The 18,673-nt window shown below is 43.6% G+C and overlaps 2 protein-coding genes across 2 annotated transcripts in view; one reads left to right on the top strand and one right to left on the bottom strand.

The window, feature by feature from the left end:
• The window catches only part of LOC115799318 (NACHT, LRR and PYD domains-containing protein 12-like), a 652,446-nt gene that overhangs the window by 15,049 nt on the left and 618,724 nt on the right, over positions 1 to 18,673 (top strand). Inside the window, exons 6-10 of the mRNA XM_030756416.1 lie at positions 545 to 721; positions 1,178 to 1,354; positions 4,343 to 4,516; positions 4,743 to 4,919; positions 5,438 to 5,605. Coding sequence (XP_030612276.1) covers positions 545 to 721; positions 1,178 to 1,354; positions 4,343 to 4,516; positions 4,743 to 4,919; positions 5,438 to 5,605 — 873 coding nt within the window. The remainder of the gene's footprint in view (positions 1 to 544; positions 722 to 1,177; positions 1,355 to 4,342; positions 4,517 to 4,742; positions 4,920 to 5,437; positions 5,606 to 18,673) is intronic.
• Positions 1 to 18,673, bottom strand: part of LOC115799317 (melanoma receptor tyrosine-protein kinase-like) — a 278,847-nt gene that overhangs the window by 231,808 nt on the left and 28,366 nt on the right. Inside the window, exons 16-27 of the mRNA XM_030756414.1 lie at positions 18,385 to 18,417; positions 17,343 to 17,487; positions 17,072 to 17,194; positions 16,795 to 16,893; positions 16,309 to 16,494; positions 14,994 to 15,149; positions 14,804 to 14,879; positions 14,332 to 14,478; positions 13,934 to 14,031; positions 13,539 to 13,682; positions 12,884 to 12,974; positions 12,609 to 12,669 (exon numbers count right to left, since the gene is read on the bottom strand). Of these exons, the coding sequence (XP_030612274.1) occupies positions 12,609 to 12,669; positions 12,884 to 12,974; positions 13,539 to 13,682; positions 13,934 to 14,031; positions 14,332 to 14,478; positions 14,804 to 14,879; positions 14,994 to 15,149; positions 16,309 to 16,494; positions 16,795 to 16,893; positions 17,072 to 17,194; positions 17,343 to 17,487; positions 18,385 to 18,417 (1,359 nt within the window). The remainder of the gene's footprint in view (positions 1 to 12,608; positions 12,670 to 12,883; positions 12,975 to 13,538; positions 13,683 to 13,933; positions 14,032 to 14,331; positions 14,479 to 14,803; positions 14,880 to 14,993; positions 15,150 to 16,308; positions 16,495 to 16,794; positions 16,894 to 17,071; positions 17,195 to 17,342; positions 17,488 to 18,384; positions 18,418 to 18,673) is intronic.

Here is an 18,673-nt window from a genome sequence, read left to right as displayed (position 1 = left end):
AGCTGTTGTTGTTTTTCTATATTTTAGATCTTTGATTGATGTTTAAAACTTTCTTTGGTTCCTAAATGTTCAGGATGTGTCTGAAGACAAATGTGAAGAATTTTGAGTGCTTTCAGAAATGTTGTGTCTTTCCAAACGACTGAACAACACTTTTTCCTTTTGGCTCCAAATAGAAGTGACAGACTTGTTCATAAAGAAATCTGAATTTCCTTTAGACTTTAAAGAAAAACATTTCTGATTAGATTTTTTACATGATTTATTGTTTCTTAAAATTGAGTCAAGCAGTTTTTTATTACATTTAAGACCAGTAAAACCACATTCAGACCAAGATGAAATCCTACTGTAGCTAACTGAGGTGTGTTCTGTGTCTGACCTGCATGGTGTGATGAAAAACTCTCATTGATGAAGGCATATCTGTATGACTGATCAATGATTTATTTGTGTGTGTGTGTGTGTGTGTGTGTGTGTGTGTGTGTGTGTGTGTGTGTGTGTGTGTGTGTGTGTGTGTGTGTGTGTGTGTGTGTGTGTGTGTTCCTTTATTCAGACTGGTGGACTGCTGGTTGTCAGAGATCAGTTGTGCTTCTCTGCTCTCAGCTCTCATGTCCAACCCCTCCCATCTGAAACATCTGGACCTGAGTGACAACATCAAGCTGCAGGATTCAGGAGTGAAGCTGTTGTGTGGTTTTCTGGAGAGTCCACACTGCAGACTGGAAACTCTGAGGTCAGACACCACATTGTGGTTTTGTACTCAGATGCATGTGCTGGGAAAGTTTAGGTGACATTCAACTGTTGGTATAAGACAAAAGAGGGTATATGGTGAAACCTTGACTCATGCATGAGACCCTAAATAACTTACATATTTTACTCTTTAGTCAGACTGAGTCAAATGTCTGTGTTCTTTCAATTTTAAGATAAAACTAAACTCAGAGAACTGTAATGATTATACTTTGATTACTGCTCAGCTCATGAGGCAGATGCAGAGGTCTTAGTATCCAGCCTGTTTGTGGTTTGCGTCTAAATAAAGTTTCATTTCACTCAATGTCAGTAGAAGACTGGTGTCGATGATGGTTCACACTAACTGAATGATGAAGTCTTTAATATTGTAAAGAATCTCACTGATACGGACATATCAGGGAAAGTTAAATGATTTTACCTGCATCTTTTTTTCTTTCTTCAGATTGGTGAATTGCAGGTTGTCAGAGATCAGCTGTGATTATCTGACCTCAGCTCTGAAGTCCAACCCCTCCCATCTGAAACTTCTGGACCTGAGCAACAACTTTGACCTGCAGGATTCTGGACTGAAGCAGATCTGTGGTTTTCTGGAGAATCCAGAGTGTGGACTGGAGACTTTGAGGTCAGCCACCATGTTTCAGTTGTGTTGAGATAAATATGAGAAGAATAAGTCCAAATTAAGTTTGTTTCAAAGCTGAGCTTCAGTGGGGTTTGACTTTCAGTATAGGATATATAATGTTCAGCCCAACATCAGAGGAGCATCAGGCCAGACACTGCAAGTTTGTTTCAACATCTTATTTTTAACATTAACCAAAATATATCTTCTAATTTTCACTGGACACAGTACACAGCTGTGCATCATTTATTTGATTAACATACATACTGCACACAGTTCACTGTACAGATTCCATCTTTTTAATGTGTCAGATCCAAGGAGCAGACACCAGCAGCCAGGAGTCAAACTACCAACCTTCTGTTCCCCCAATAGATAATAATAAATAATAAAATATAACCAATTAAAAAAAGTGGTCCAGGTTTCTCGGAGGACTTTCAAAGCTCTTCTTTGATGCTTCTGCCTTTTGTTCCATTCTCTGTCAAGATGATTTGACACTGCTTTAATTATGCTGTGGTTCAGCCTCTGGGGAGGCCGATCTGCGACTGATGGTGTTGCACTGTGTATTTTTCTATCCAGGTTTGCTTTGACTGCATTGGCAGTGTGTTTGGGATCATTTGTTATGCTGAAAAATGAAGCTGCTGCTGCTCTCAGTGCTGTATTGCATGATGGATCAAAATCTGACTGTACTTTCTGTGTTCATAATTTAATTAATCAGTTTTGACAGGATCACCAACACCACTGGTTCAAATAAAGAAATAAGAAGAAGAAGAAATAAGAAGCAGTGTGTGAAAGAACTGCGTACACTCCATGACTCAGTAGCTTGTAGAACTTGAGTGAATTGTTTTCTGAATGTTATTATCAATCTCTCACTTTGTTGTGGAGGAACTTTGGTCCCCATTTTATTACAGAATTGCTTCAGTTTATTGAGGCTTGCAGGCATTCGTTTATGGACTGCTCTCTACGGTCCTGTATGTCAGTCAGGTTGGACTCTGACTCTGTTGCAGCACCTTCATTGGGATCATTGTCCTGTTTGATGACTCACTTTGGTCCAAGCTTTAGCTGTGGGACAGATGCTCTCACATTTGACTCTAGAATACTTTGGTATACAGAGGGGTTCATGGTCAATCCACGGACTGTGACGGTCTCCCTCATGACTTCCAGTTTAACAGCTTGATGGCATTGCAAACCTCACAAAATATGTAAGGGGACACAAAGTCTTAACACCCTGGACACCAAATGAAAATAACCCAGTTTTGTCTATTAGTAATCACACAAAAGAAAATGTATATAACTCTGCATTCAACACAAGAATACGTCAAAACAAGGATTTAACTGAGGTTATTCCATTCAGTTCAAGATGTTTTAGTTCCTTAAAACTCTTCAGTTTGTTCATAAGAAAAACAAAAAACAAATTTCAGTTCAATAAAGTCTTTCAGTTCATTTTTAAGGGAAAACAGAACAAACTCACTTCAGGTTCAGAACCAAAACAAGGAAGTGTGCCCCTCACTTCAATTCTACGCACTACATATATTATAACAAAAACAAACCAAAAAAAGTGGGAAGGGGGGTGTGGGTGATTGTCACTACTGTAGGGGTTGCGTGACTTGTGGGCTGGTTTGGTTTGGGCATCTCTCCTCCTGTCTTTCTTCTCACCTCGGTGCCGGTGGGGGTGGGTCTTCAGTGGTTCTCAGGGGTGAAGGCTGGTCTGGTGTATCTGTCCTGATCGCTCCATGGTGGGTATACCATGATGGCTGTGTGGGGGCTCATTTTTTTGCATCTGCTTTGTTGACTCCTGGCTGGATGGGGTGGGGGCTCAGGTGGGCATCCTGTTAGTCTGGTTGTCCACAGCACCTTGGTTGTGCTGGCTGGTGTCCTTCCTGAGCTTTGGGTCTATTCGCTGTCCCTCGACTCCTGTGGTGCTGTGGGCTCCTTTTTCTGGGTGGGACCGGGTTGTTTGCTGTCTCTGTTGGGTCCTGGCTATGGCCTCAGATACTGGTGGAGTTTTCTGGCTTGGCACACAGGTGCCCACTGCTTCTTGGTATTTGCTGTAAGTTGCGTCCACTTGTGGTGTCTGGGCTCATGTGGGTTCTCATCACCACTGTGTTATGATGACTTTGATGAGAGTGGGGTTGTCCTCAAAATCATCACTTTGTTTCTGCTAGTTTCTTTAACCTTGTTGAAGTGTTTGGTTACTGGGTTTCTCTGAGATGCATTTTGCTGCCTTTGAAGGGAATATTTTCATGAGGCCCTCGTGAAAATAACTAAATAAATAAATAAATGGAGTACCAAATCTGAGGCATCCTACTGGTTGGCACCTGGTGGGGTGTGGAGATAAGTTCAAGGGAGGGGGAAAAAAACACACACAGTTTAGAAGAAGGCCATCTGTCTGTCACAATGTGGCTCCAAAACTATTTGAAATCCTCCCCTTTCTACCACTGTGCTCAAAAGCTGGCATGAACTGTTTATGTGGCACTCTGCATTAAACCTTTCTTCCACACAGCCTAATAAACCTAAGCCATCTTTCCCTCCTTTTCTTAGAGCAAAGATTTTTTTTCAAAACCTTTGTAGCTCTTGTTTTTCCAACCAGCTTTAAATGCTGGCCAATTAATCAAGTGCAGCCCCCTGGCTGCTACTTATCCTCAGGAACAGGCGTACCTGACAGCAGCAGGTAGCTGTGACTCTTCACTGAGCTCAACTCATTCAAACTGTTCTGGAGTCAGATTCAAAGCAGGAAACAGTGCAAATGTTTGTGTTGACTCTGGATCAGCTGTGACTGACAGACTGTGGACATTATGGAGCCTAAATGTGAGGCCATTTTCCTCCTTCATCTGCAGATTAAAGCCAAAAAAACACAGTAAGATGAGAGGAGCTGAAGCACAGATGTGCAGAGCAGATGTTCATCACATTATGACCTCACTCTGTTTTGTCTTCATATACATTCAGTCTGTTTATATTTTCTGCTTTTATAATTGCACATTTGATATTTTCTCATAGACTGAAAGGTTGTGGAATCTCAGAGACTTCCTGTGAAGTTGTGGCCTCAGTTCTGAAGTCCAACCCCTCCCATCTGACAGAGCTGGACATGAGTTACAACAAGCTGCAGGATTCAGGAGTGAAGCTGCTGTGTGCCGGACTGGAGAGTCCAAACTGTCGACTGGAGACTCTGAGGTCAGAATCATTGAAATGTCCAAATATTTTCTAAATTGCACTGATAAGAGTGAAGGGAGGCTAAAACTGATGTTGATGATGTGGTGGTGGTGATGATTATAAAGTTTGTGTAAAGCAGTAATATGTGAATCTGAATCATTTGAACAATTTAAAAAATCACCAAGGATGGGGACCTATCTGAATGACTGACAAATGATTTTATGGATGTGCTTTATTCTTGATTTAGATTGGAGTACTGCTGGTTATCAGAGGTCAGCTGTGCTTCTCTAGTCTCTGCCTTGAAGTCCAGCCTCTTCCATCTGAAACATCTGGACTTGAGTAATAACACCGACCTGCAGGATTCAGGAGTGAAGCAGCTGTGTGGCTTTCAGGAGAGTCCACACTGTAGACTGGAGACTCTGAGGTCAGTCACCATGTTTCAGTTGTGTTGAGATTGAATATGATGTGAAAGCTGTGCTGACCCTAAACTGGAGAGATGAGGCTGATTTTGACAGAAAGAAAGATCAGTGAAAATTTCAGGCTTTTATCTTTAATAGTTTTTGACACATTCATGTTCAACCATTAACCAAAGGTGGGCTGATGAACCTGCTGATTGAGATGGAATGACTCAATTAGTAATCCAGGACCTGTAATTGGGCAAAATAGTTCATGTTTTTACTAGTGCAGCAAACAATGACTTGAGATGTTCGAGTTCACGCCATAAATGCATACTGTTCAAGTTAGACCCATCAAACTCCCCACACAGATAGTCTGAAAACTCTGCACAGTTTGGATTCCTGTTTGAAGCTGCATCCTGTTCGTTTCAGCTGTTTGGAGTTTTTCTAAACTTCTCCATTCTGAACCTCCTTCAGCTCTGATTATGAAACACTGAATGATTTCAAGATGAAACTTATTAATAAACTTACATCTTTTATTCTTCAGATTGGAGAACTGTGGTTTGTCAAAGATCAGCTGTGATTATCTGGCAGCAGCTCTGAAGTCTGCCTGTTTTAGACAGCTGGACATGAGCAGAAACAGCCTGCAGGATCCAGATGTGAAGCAGCTGTCTGATCTTGTGGAGAGTCCACACTGCAGACTGGAGACACTGCAGTAAGTAGAGGGTTGGAGTGAGTCCATGCTGCTCTCAGCAGTATTGTACTAAACACAGTTAGTATGAAAGCAAAGATCCAGTGTTTCCTGTAAAGCTGCAGCCTTCTCAGTGGCTGCTTTCCTCAGTGAAGCTGTGAGAGGAGGATGGTGACAGGCTTCAGGATTGGACACAAACAGAGGGAATGACAGTCGGCCAATCAGCTGATCTAGGAGCATGTTGTGATCATGTGTTTGATGTGATGTGACTGCTGCTGTTGCGTTCGTGTCTACAGCAGATAAAGCTGAATTCCAACAGCCTTACAAGATGTACAGACAGAAGTCCTCGTTTGTCATCACTGATCCATTTCATTTTTGTCGCAGACCTGAGATCAGCCTGACTGACGTCTGCAAAAATGGTTTTCTGATTTCAGAAAACCATCATTATATGAATTTTTCCATGTGACACACCGAGGCTGGAAAGAATGCAAACTAAAACCATCTTATTAATTTAATGGAACAACAATTCTCATCCATCAGTTTCTCCTGTGACTTGATGATAGTATTTTGACCAGCAGTTTTTCAACTTCGAATAGGCTAAATTTGAATAATAATTTTCAGTCTCACTGACCAAAGCACACATGTATTCATAAAGTGTTTTCAATGCTATATTACTGGACAAGACTTCTCTCACATACTAAAACTCTGCAGCTTTCTCTGGAGCAGCAGTGTAGGGATGAGTTATTGAGTACATGACCTCGTTAGTGTGAATGCTTCACCTGAATGCTGATGTTAGGTTAAGTGAAGTCACACAACAGAAAGACACCCTGGGTATGTTGAACTGCTGCTCTTTATACTGGATGTGCTGTATCACTGACTGACAGCTGATGAAGAGTCTGTGGAAACACTCATTTATCTCCTCTGCTCTTTCTTCTGCTCTCTGCAGGTGGAGGTAAACAGGACGGTGTGTGTGCTGAGAGAGGAGGAGCTGTGTCCTGATGATCAAGAGAGGTTGACTCTGACTGGGACAAAGCACACCCTCCTTATTTCTGGTTTTAATCTGTGTTGCATATGACATTAAACAAAAGCGGAGTCAGGCTGAAGAACACTGTTAAAGTTCATAAACTCTCCGTTGTTGCTGATGTGGCTGCAAAGAAGACGGGAAGCAAAAAGGACGATGAGCGAACTGCTGATGACGAATGTGTTGTGGTCCCGGAGTTTCCTGCATGTTTGACTTCTGCTTTCTGTTTGGTTTCTATTTCACTGTTCTGGGGTTTCAATTTTCAATTTTTGGATTCCTTTTATAAGGAATTATAATAATTCTGATGATTTCAATTTATGGTGATTTTTCAGTTTTTAGACTGGCACCAGACATAATTTTATTTTATTTTTAATCTAGTATTTTGGTTCATGTCTTGTTTTATTATTACCCTCTTTGTTAATGCTGCTCATGTTCTCCGCTCCCCGTGTCCCTCTGCTGGATCTCTGTTCACATCATCATCATCATCATCATCATCATCATCATCATCATCATCATCATCATCATACTGTAATCACTGTTGTGTGTGTGTGTGTGTGTGTGTGTGTGTGTGTGTGTGTGTGTGTGTGTGTGTGTGTGTGTGTGTGTCTTGTCTCCTCCTAGACAATCAGTCTTGATGAAACTTTCCATAAATGTTTCCTGGGACACTTCATGCCAGCATCTGTATAGTCTGTACAGATATTTTATATAAATCCACAATCATGTATATGTATGTATGTATATATATAATATATGTGCACATTTGACAGTTCAGTTGAGCATTGAACAAAGGTGGTTTTCCTAGTAATGGAAATGATCTGTGCTGTTATCACTGCACGCAGTTACAGCTGATTGTAAATAAAGTGGAAAGTCTTTGGCTGATTTTGTGTGAGACTTGGAGTCAGACCTGAGCACGTTCCATCTCTCTTTGAGGCCTATCAAAAATTCCAGAGTGGGCTTTAAAGCAGGACTGATGTGACTAATCCGAGGAGCTGCGGGAACCTTAAAGGAACATTTGTCATGTTCTGAAACCTCCTCTCACCCAGAAATTTACTCTTCTTCCAATTCTTCACTTTTTTCTCTTTAAATAGGTCAGAGGGTGGATGCGTGAGGGTGAAATTACAAACCTAAAGTGTTTGCGTGTTATTGGACCTGATAGAAGAAGATGGATTCTGTATTTGTGCAGTTTGTTCCTGTACACACACACACACACACTGTAAAGATCCATGTTTAGGATGTATTATTTGTGTGGTAATATTATAGTATTGGCTAATTAAGTAACAGTTATCATTATCATGGGCCTCCCTTGAGTGAATGTGCAGATGTTCCAGATGTTCTTCAGCCTCTGCAGGTTTCAGTGTGAGACTGAAGAATGGAACATTTCTCTGTGTGTAGTTGTTGCACTTCTTTGTCCCACTGCAGTGAATGTGAACCTCGGCTGTGGGTTGTAGGATTTTTTTTTCATAGGAAATTGTCTTTAATTCTATTTTTCAGCATGTTTAATAACAAACTGCTTCAGTAATGTCGGCTCGATGTTTGAGCGCAGTGGAACTGGCTGACAGAAGTATTTTATCATTTTCTGGATGGCACCGTTTCCTCCAGTAACGCTGTGAGAAATGCTGAAAAACTAGTTCATGCATTTGTTATTTCTATTTGTAATTATATTTCATTACTATCAACCTCCTCTAAAGGCTCCCTGCTGCAGCTAGAGTACTGACAGGGACTAGAAAGAGAGAGCAGATTTCTCCCATATTGGCTTCTCTTCATTGGCTCCCTGTTAAATCTAGAATAAGATTTAAAATATTTCTCCTCACCTACAAGGTCTTGAATAATCAGGCCCCATCTTATCTCAAAGACCTCATAGTCCCATATCACCCCAACAGAGCACTTCACTCTCAGACTGCTGGCTTACTTGTGGTTCCTCGGATACTTAAGAGTAGAATGGGAGGCAGAGCCTTCAGCTTTCAGGCCCCTCTTCTGTGGAACCAGCTCCCAGCTTGGATTCAGGAGACAGACACCCTCTCTATTTTTAAGATTAGGCTTAAAACTTTCCTCTTTGATCAAGCTTATAGTTAGGGCTGGATCAGGTGACCCTGAACCATCCCTTAGTTATGCTGCTGTAGGGCTAGGCTGCTGGAATATTTCATCTCCACTCCTCTGTTTTCACTCCCCAAGCATTTAAATGCCATTACTGTGAACTTTGTGTTTTCCTTGTCTCTCTCTCTCCCCTCTCCCTTAATTTGCATAGATTTATTTCCAGCATTTAAACAGAAGGATGAAGCAAGGAGAAGGAAAAGTGAACACTGATGCGAGAGGCAAATTAAAGAAATTATCGTCCTATTTCTGAGTGCGTTTGTCTTTCTGGTGAAGAAGAATCCAAATGAGCTCACTACTCTGACTTTTCTGTGGCTACAAAGGGTACACCTGATCAGAGTGCTCTGCTGCTAACCTGCTGCACATCCTTTCCAGCTCAGTTTCTCTGCCCAGCTAATCGATGAGTCCTTTGGTCCTTCCTGAGTGTCTAGCCTCACGTGCAGCTCATTATAATCTTTTCTTTTGCCTTTGCTACGTCTCTCTTTGCTGGAAAACCAACTCCTACTTTCTTCATCTCCCTGACTATCCCACATTTTTTGCTAACCTCCTCCTTTGAACACTTTTCTGTACTTCCTCGTTCCACCAGCTGTATTTCACACACCGATGAAGCATCCCAGCTTTTTCCAGTAAAGCAGTGCTGTCCAAATGTCACAGCCGCTGGGCAACAGGAGCAGTGCTGTGTGGGACAGACTGTCTGATTTAACAGTCAATTGGTTCCAGCCTTCATGCTCGTCACAGCCACAAAGACTGAACAGAAATTATACAACCCCTGAACTGAGACAGCTCCTGTTTTAGTTTTACTGAGAGGAATGTGAAAGATATGACAAACTGCAGACATGGTGTTCTATGCAGCTGTTTTTAATCAAAACAATCAGAGCATGCCTACCTTGAATTATAAAACCATGTATATTACACAACACACATGACATGAAACTGGACTCCTTACATGCAGAGTAACATGGCAGGTTCAGATGCAGACTCAAAGAGACAGAGTTCACTGTCTCAGCTGCTCAAAAGGGTTTGACTGGGGGAACTGATTTGTTTCCATACTGGGCAGAGGATCCCAGTAGGCCAGGTTTCAGTTGGAGTCTGCAGGGGAAGAGGACCAGCTGCATGGAAGGAGGTTGCAAAGGTGAGTAATTCACTCCTCAACCAGAGGAGGTGATGCTGGAAACAGGGAGACAAATGTGTTGACGAAGAGGAGCAAAAGTTTTGTAAGTGTGATATATATGAGCTGAATTAGTGCTCAGCAGGAGCAGATCTATGGCTAAGACCGGCTGCTTGAGCTGGTTCTTAAGTACCAGTGACTGATTGAGGCTGATGAAGTGGTCCTGCCCGAAGAGCAGGAACCATGGCTGCATGAAGGGTGGTGGAAACACCTGCCTGTCCCACAACCTGGACTCAGAGGAGGTTACAGAATCCAAACCAAAAAAATAAATAAAAAAATCAGTGCTGGGTGCTCTCCACTGCTGCTCTCACTGGGCTGAAGGCTAATGAAGAGCCTCTGGAAACAGTCATTTATCACCTTTCACCTTTCTCCTTCTCTCTGCAGATGGAAGTACTCATAAACAGGACTTGTGTGTACTGGGAGGAGCTGAGAGCCTGAAGCAGCAGCAGCGTTTGTGTAGATGCTTTTACTTATCATGTATTTGTGTCTTTCACCATTTTTCTCTTTGGCAGTTAAAGACATGATGTAAATCAGTAATAATCAATGATGAAAACTGATCATCTTTACTGCAGATATTAAAAATCCACAGAGTGAATTCTGATACTACCCTCCACCCCAACAATCAAAGGACCCTCTATGAGCAGCTACAGTGGGAATGAAAAACTCCCTTTTAACCAGGCTCAGGGAGGGGCAGCCATCTGCTGCAACTGGTTGGAGGTGAACTATGGGAACTATAAAGGAACAGTTCCTGTTTCTGTTCTGAATCCTTTCAGCACAATGTTTGGTTACAGTCATCCATCCATCCATCCATCCATCCATCCATCTTCTGCTGCTTGTCAGCAGGTGGTGGGGGCAGCAGTCTAAGCAGAGATTCCCAGACCTCTGTCTCCATGGCCACCACTTCCAGCCCTTTCTCACGAATAACGATGTGTTCCCAGTTCAGCCAAGAGATGAATCATGAGTAGAAACACCTCATCTAGGAGGTATCCTGGTCACACGGTTGAACCACCACAGCTGGATGCTTCCAGTGTGGAGGATTAGCTGCTCAGGTTGTTATCTTATTTCTAAAGTGGTTTCTTTAAAGTCTGCCTAAAATGTAATGGAGGGTCTCTGCAGGCTCACAGACTTGGCAGGAGATGATGAAATTCACTTGGACCCAAGCAGACCCTGCCCAAAGTTCATGGCTATAGAGTAGGAATGTAGATAAGCCAGCTAATCAACAGCCTTGCCTTTACACTCAGGTTTGTCTTCAACCACAACAGACCAGGACAGCATCTGACTACAGACACAGAGTTTATCTGTCAATTTTCCCCTCTTCCACCATCCATGAACAAGACCGTCCCTCACCGGGCATTCCAACCTTTTCCAACTATGAACTAAAAACAGTTTGTGGGATTCTGCCCTAAATAAACCTTTGATAAACATCCTGCAGATATTTCACTTGGTTCAGTGTCAAATAAGAAAATAATAACTGCAAATGTAACGATTCTCTAACAGCGGTAACCTGTCGGCACGTCAGCTGTAAAGAAAACTGAATGTGTGGCCGAGGGTTCACAGCTCATTTCACATTTAATGACAGTTAAGAGCAAAGTACATGCACATGTACAAACATTCAGTGATTTTCTATGGAAGCTGGAGGCTGAGTTCACATTTTCATCTCATCCAACAACTTTGAAAATTACCCTAAAAAAACCAGTTTGGTGCTGTGAGCTGTAAAAGTTGGTTTACTCAAATTTTCTTTGATCTGGAAAATTTGCTCTAAATTTGATAGAATCAGACTTTAAAGTGTTCTGCATCACTGCCTCAGAGCACTGCTCTCAGACTCACTCCTGCTCTGATCTTTACTGTTGGGCACATCTTCATCAGCCCATGTTCCTTAAACACATTAAAGTCCTGATCATGGAAGTGAAACATCAGGAGCGTGTCTTTATCAGTGACGGCATCTTAAATATGAACACCAGTCATTCTCTTAAAAAGGAAACTGTGGAAAAGCTGCCGACGGATCCGTACCTACAGACAGCCTCTCAGCTTCCATAACTGTCCATCAGTGACAAACAGACACAAGCAGTAGTGGTTAACAGGAAATTAGGATCTGGCTCATTCTCATCAAGTAAAGCAAATAATTCAAAACTTTATACACCTCAATAAAAGTTCAGAAGGTTTTTGTTGCACTCGTGACGTTTATGACTGAGACAGCTGAGGAACTGATTCAGGAACTGTTCAGCTTCTTCAGGTTCTGTGGGTTTGGTTTGGTCCAGTCAAACAAAGTTCATGAAAACTTGTGAGTCTGAGGCTGTTGTTGGATGAAGTGCCGCTAAGCAACAGTCATTGTGGTGCCTCCGCTCAAGCTCTCAGAGTGAACGTGATGAGTTAGTGTTTCCTGAGGAACTGACAGTAAAACAGTTCAGGTCAGTCCTGTCAGCAGCTTGACTGACTGTCTGTGTTCTGCTGCCCCCTAGCGGACAGGAGCATGTAATGCACCCCCCACACCCAGATACTCGAGGTTCTTCGCTGCTGGGAGAAACGGACTGTTCCCGGTTAAAGCTGCATCTGTAATGGTCTGAGGCAGGAAGTCAGCCTGGTAGTCGGGATTGTCAAGGCTGTCGCTGACCACCAGAGGGCGTAATTTGCAGGGGGTGTTCTGGTATTCGGGTCCATATGGAACTTGGTCAGAGATGTTCAGATCCTGTAGTGGGTGGGGAAGTGAGGCAGCACCCCAGCCCAGGCTCAGGTCCTCGTAAATGGGGTTTAAAACCTCTGACAGCCTGCTGCTCCGGCTGGTTTCACTCATACTCTGGTTCATGTAGTCTGGAAGACAGAGAGCAGGAAAATGGTCATTTACTCACTTATTTCTTTCTCAGTCTTCTTCCTCTTCCTGCTGAAGCTCTTTGTGAATCTTGTAAGTAAACTTGGTCAGCATGTATTTAATGTTTTCTTCGTTTTATTTCAATAAGGCATGCCATCTGGACTTATATCTCTTAATTATTTGTCACTGATCTGAATTATGTTTGATGATGAGTACCGTGGCCGGTGAAGTCTCTTTCCAGAGCGCCGTCAGTGGGATCGGTGATGTATCGCAGGGCGACGCTGCTCGCTCCGACTGGATGACCATTCTGACATTAAAGCAGAGAATCAATAAAAGTGTCTTTGTTCAGAGCAGCTGATCACAAGAAGAAAACATGGAACAGATTTTTAAGGAAAGGTGGTTTTGAGTACATTAATGATGCATCAACCCAGTGGTTCTCAAATCCAGGCCTCGTGGCCCGGTGTCCTGCAGGTTTTAGATGTGTGATCCAACACACTTGAGTCAAATATAGAAGTCATTAGCAGGACTCTGGAGAACTTGACTGCATACTGAGGAGGTAATTCAGCCATTTGGTTCAGGTGTGTTGGATCAGGGACACATCTAAAACCTGCAGGACACCGGGCCACGAGGCCTGGATTTGAGAACCGCTGCATCGACCAAACAACAGCTGTTCTTCTGCCCCGATGGTCAGTAAAACCAGTGCAAGTAGATTGTTTACATTTACTTGAGCCACCAGGGGGCGCTCAACACTTTTCTCAGATATGATTTTTAATAAAATGTCTTTAGACTGGAAAATTAGATGTGTGTGTGTGTGTGTGTGTGTGTGTGTGTGTGTGTGTGTGTGTGTGTGTGTGTGTGTGTGTGTTTATACCGTGGCTCCACAGGGCCGGTTGTTATGGTTACCCAAGCCTCTGCAGGGAAGCAGGTACTCGTCAGCGTCGACCACGTCCTCGGTGTCATCGGCACTCAGCAGACGAGCGTAAAACCTTCGGTCTGACGGACTCGGCAGGTCCCCCTAAAACATGTTTCAGTGAATCTCATTTCTGCCTCGGAGCTGTTTTTAATTCACGACTCATCTGAGCACAGTTTCCAAATCTCTGTTAAATTTGTAATTCATCAGTTTATCATGTGACCTCTCTAACAGACTGTAAAACTCTGATTTTTGTCATTTTCCATATCTTATCTTTGTGAGTCCACGTCTTCTAAAAAGAAATGAAGTAAATCTGTGAAACTTGCAGCTCAAATAGTCACGACTGGCTGCTCTACCTGTATGACCAGGTATCTGGCTGGGTCGCTGGCCATCTTGGAGAGCTCCACCATCAGCTCCTTGAACCTGGGACGACTGGACGGGTCGATCATCCAGCCTGCAGAGGAAGAGCAGATTATGTGGGTCCAGACACGGACATTATTTCAGTTTTTTATGTTCCCCTCATGATAACAATGTTTTTCTGTGGCACCATCACAAGCTGGACATTTTTGGTATTTAATGTAGAATTATAAGTCAGGTTTAGAACACACTGGAAACACTGTGGGATGAACTGACAGCTTATTTGGTTGATTTTTTTTTTCATCTTAGCCTGAGGAATAATCTCCATAATTATTTAAAAATTTGAGGCCTTCATGATACCATTTTTTTAACTAGCACCACTTGCTTCCTCTCTTACATTTGACCATGATCATGTAGACATCAATGGTGCAGATGGGGGGCTGAGGCAGCCGCTCTCCTCTCTCCAGCACCGTGGCAATCTCGCTGGCCGGGATGCCGTCGTACGGCTTGGAGCCGAACGTCATGATCTCCCACACCGTCACACCTGCAGACCACAGACTGTTAGAGCAGGGTTATGGTCCTGCAGGGATACCTCATCAGGGACAAGCTGATACCACATGAGCTTGCACTATCCTTGGTTTCTCAGCCCGATTCACCCTCACTCATCACACCTGGTTTCAATACACTAACATGGCAACAATGGCCATAATGCTCAATTCCATCTTTTATATACAGGATGTTAATAGATATTAATTGAACCAACTGTCAAACAGCATCTGAATATTTGGCGCTCGGCTCAATCACAAATATCTTTACAGCACAGCGAGAAAATAATAACCTGCAGGCCGGAGAGCCAGAGGTTGACTTACCATAGCTCCAGACGTCACTCTGATGGGTGTAGGTCCACTGGAGGATGGACTCCAACGCCATCCACTTGATGGGAACCTGTAAGCAGAGGAGGATAAACACACACTGATGAAGGAAGACTTTATGAGAATTTTTAAGCCCATCTTCCTTTTCGTTTTTAGTCTAAACGTGACAGAATCAGCACGATCACACCTTTCCACCATCAGCGTGATATTCGTTCTCATCTGCTGTCAGAAGCTTGGCGAGACCAAAGTCGGTGATCTTGACGTGGTTAGGACTTTTCAAAAGGACGTTCCTTGCAGCCAGGTCTCGATGCACCAGGTGGCGCTCCTCCAAGTAATTCATCCCCTACACACACACACACACACACACACACACACACACACACACACACACACACACACACACAACATTTGAACTGTTTCACCTCCAGTGATGTCCACTGTTTTCATAGATTATTTTTCATAACCTGGTCCTTGCTGTTTGCACTTGTACTGCTGCAGTGAGATAGTGGGTGGTCTATGAATGTGAATTATCCCCAGCTCATCCAGTTCCTATATTAAAGTGCTCCCCAAATGACCCCCAGTGCATCCATTGATGTGTGAGAGGATGGAGCGCATCATCTGCCTCCATCTCCTGTCCCAGCATCCTCCTCTTTCACACCAACCCTCTGCATGTCCTCCTTCACTACATCCATGAATCTCCTCTGAGGTCTTCCTCTTTTCCTCCTTTCTCCATCTTCATCATCTATTGTCCACTATGTCCACTCTCTCTCCTCTGCACATGTCCAAACTCAGCCTCTCAGCCTTTTCCTCCAACCTGCTCGACCTACATTAGTATTTCCTTTATAACTCACCTGTTTAAACTGGATTAAGGCTTAAAGATTGCATTATTAGGGGCGTGGCCTCTTTGACTGACAGCATCACAGAGCTGTCGCTCCAACTAGCTGGCTTCACCTCAGCTAGTTGGAGTCCCAGTTTTGTTGAGTGAACCTCTGGTATTTTAATAGCTGTTACTGGTGTCTGTGTCTGTGCATCACACCCAAACACTTCAGGAGACTTTTTCCTTTACACTGAACCCCACCTGGAAGGCTACACTGAAGGGTGGTGTGAAAAGATAATTGACCTTCCCGATCTTTTAGGTGGGGGGCTCTGACTGCCCGCACAGCATTCTGCCAGGATACTCGGACAGTTTAGGATATCAGGTTTTACTCTGAGCTCGTGACCTTGTGGTTTGTGATTTTCCCAGCACTTAAAAATCCAAATAAGACTCAAAATGGACCAAACAGATTAACACACACACACACACACACACACACACACACACACACACACACACACACACACACACACACACACACACACACACACACAGTCTCTTATGGTGTTTGCATTAAGGGGCCTCAGCAGGCTTAAAGTGAGGAGCTGCTCTCTGAGCCGACGCCTCGGGCGGAGGGAGGCAGCAGATTTTCTTCTTAGAGGAGCTCTCTCTGACCTCATTTACTCACCTTGGCAATCTGGACACACCAGTTGAGCAGCCACTGAGCACCGATGTGATCCCTGTGGTGTCGGACGTAGTCCAGCAAGCAGCCGTACGGCATCAGCTGAGTCACCAGCTGCACAGACGATGTCAGGCAGATTCCCAGCAGACGACACACATGAGGGTGATCCACACTCGCCATCACATACGCCTCCTACACAGACATCCACGTTAGTGTGAGGAACATCCACAGTTACTGCACACTCAGGAGGGTAGGAGGATACTCTGACTGTTCTCTCTCTCATTCAGAGGACACAGACACACACACCTCAGTCCTTTTAAATCCATTTAGAAGTTATTTGTTAGTGACTTATAATAAAAGACAACAGAATACCAGACACACAGTTCACTAATACTGTGTGTGAGGGAAAAGAGGCAGGAGAGAAGAAATGAAGAAACGCAGACGATCGTGGATGAAACAGAAGGTGAAGTTAAACACAGACAGCAGTCTTACATCCAGGATTTCTTGGTTGGCTTTAGGTGATGTGGCCTCTCTGAGAACTTTGATGGCTACTGGGATCTTCACGTTCTCCCCTTCAGGGATCCACAAACCCTAAACAAACACAAACTTTATTCTGTCCTGCCAGCAGGCGGCGCTACTGTTCAGTGATGCGTTTAAGTCTGGACTGAAGTCCAGGATGAAAATCAGCGTTTCCATCTTAAAGCCTTCCTGCTCTGTTCACAGGACTAAAAATGAAACGCAGCACCATGTGGAGATACTTCTCTGTTACCTTGAAGACGGTCCCAAAGGCCCCCGAGCCGAGCACCCTGACCTTCTTAAACTCGGTCTCCTTCAGGATCCTCAGCAGCGCCTGATTAGGAGCCTGGCCACTCGGGGTCAGCGGCTCCACCAGCTACAACACACGTGTTACAGATTTAGATTATAAATGTACACGTAGAGAGGAAACACATCACGTGTTCAGGTCTAGTCTTTGAGTGTGTGGTATCTAACATTCAATAAATCCCAGTTTCACTGTTAATTATTATGTGCTCAGACTTCACCTCTCTCTCCTGCAGCAGGCGGCGCAGCGTTCTCTTCCTCTTAATGCGCCGTCGCCGTAGCAACACGAAGATGATCAGCGACACAATGACGATGACCAGCAGCCCGCCGATCACACCCACCGCCAATGTGGAGTGTGTGCTGGAGCTGTGAAGACAAGATGTTTGAGTTTTAAATGACGCTGACGCGCAGAGTGATCGTGATGGTCCTCAGAGTTTACTGTGGCTGCAGCAGAATTCCCGCTAACTCCAGAATCCGGAATGATGTCAGGTCAGTGCGCTGTAGAGTTCACATTAACCTCCACTCAGATTTAACTCACGTGGAAATCATCTGGACCTCATAAAGTGCTTTTTTTTACTCTACTTTGAGCACTTAAAGTACTTCAGACAACACGCCTCATACACACTTCCTCTTAGGTGCTCCATATCTAACATTCAAACTTGGGGTTCAGTATCTGGCCAAGGATACTTTGGCATGCAGACTGGAGCAGCCAGGGATCAAACTGCCAACCTTCTGGTTTAGTAGTAACCTGCCTCTGGGATTTAACGCATTGTGTGGAAAACCTGTTCTGTTTTAGGATGCAGCTCCCCGGAATTTAAACTGAGTTCATTGCCGTCAACTCTTATTCAGATTTAATGTGATCATATGGATATCAGCATTTTAATTTATGCTAAAATTCTTATTAACAAAGGGTGAAATGTAATGCATTAATGGGAAATTTATAATTGGTCTCCTAATCAAATTTGACACACTGAATAAATATTTGGATCGATTCCCATTATGTATAATATTTCAACTGCCAGGACCACAGCCTGAAATCAAATGAAAAATGTTTATTAATAATGAAAACAAGCCGGGCCACAGGCTGTGGTTCACAGAAGGCCAGATCCTCTCTGTGACCTATGAGAGGCTAACAGAGAAAAGGGGATGGAGGGCAGGCCGTGGGAATGAAAAGTAAAGCACAACCCTGCAGCTCTATGCTGTTCGTAATTTAAGGAAATGATTTGTGTGAGTTGTGGGTGAAGTCCAAAGATGTAGATTTACCCTTTGCATCCAGACCATCCAGAACCAGAACACCTGCAGACACACAGACACAAAACTCCTTAAATCCAGAATCACACACTTTTTATCTGAGACTTCAGCTGGTTCTGCAGACTTCAGGTCAGTTCAACTTTATTTAAATCACAACAAACAGTCGCCTTAAGGCCCTTTATGTTATAAGACCCTAGAGTAATACAGAGAAAGCTCCGACAGTCAAAACGACCCCCTATGAGCAGCACTTGGCGTCAGCGGGAAGGAAAAACTCCCTTTTAGCAGGAAGAAACCTCCAGCA

Source organism: Archocentrus centrarchus, chromosome 20, assembly GCF_007364275.1.
Source record: "Archocentrus centrarchus isolate MPI-CPG fArcCen1 chromosome 20, fArcCen1, whole genome shotgun sequence".
NCBI lineage: Eukaryota > Metazoa > Chordata > Actinopteri > Cichliformes > Cichlidae > Archocentrus > Archocentrus centrarchus.
The sequence above is the reverse complement of the archived record's forward strand: the minus strand, read 5'-3'. Positions and strand labels throughout refer to the sequence as shown.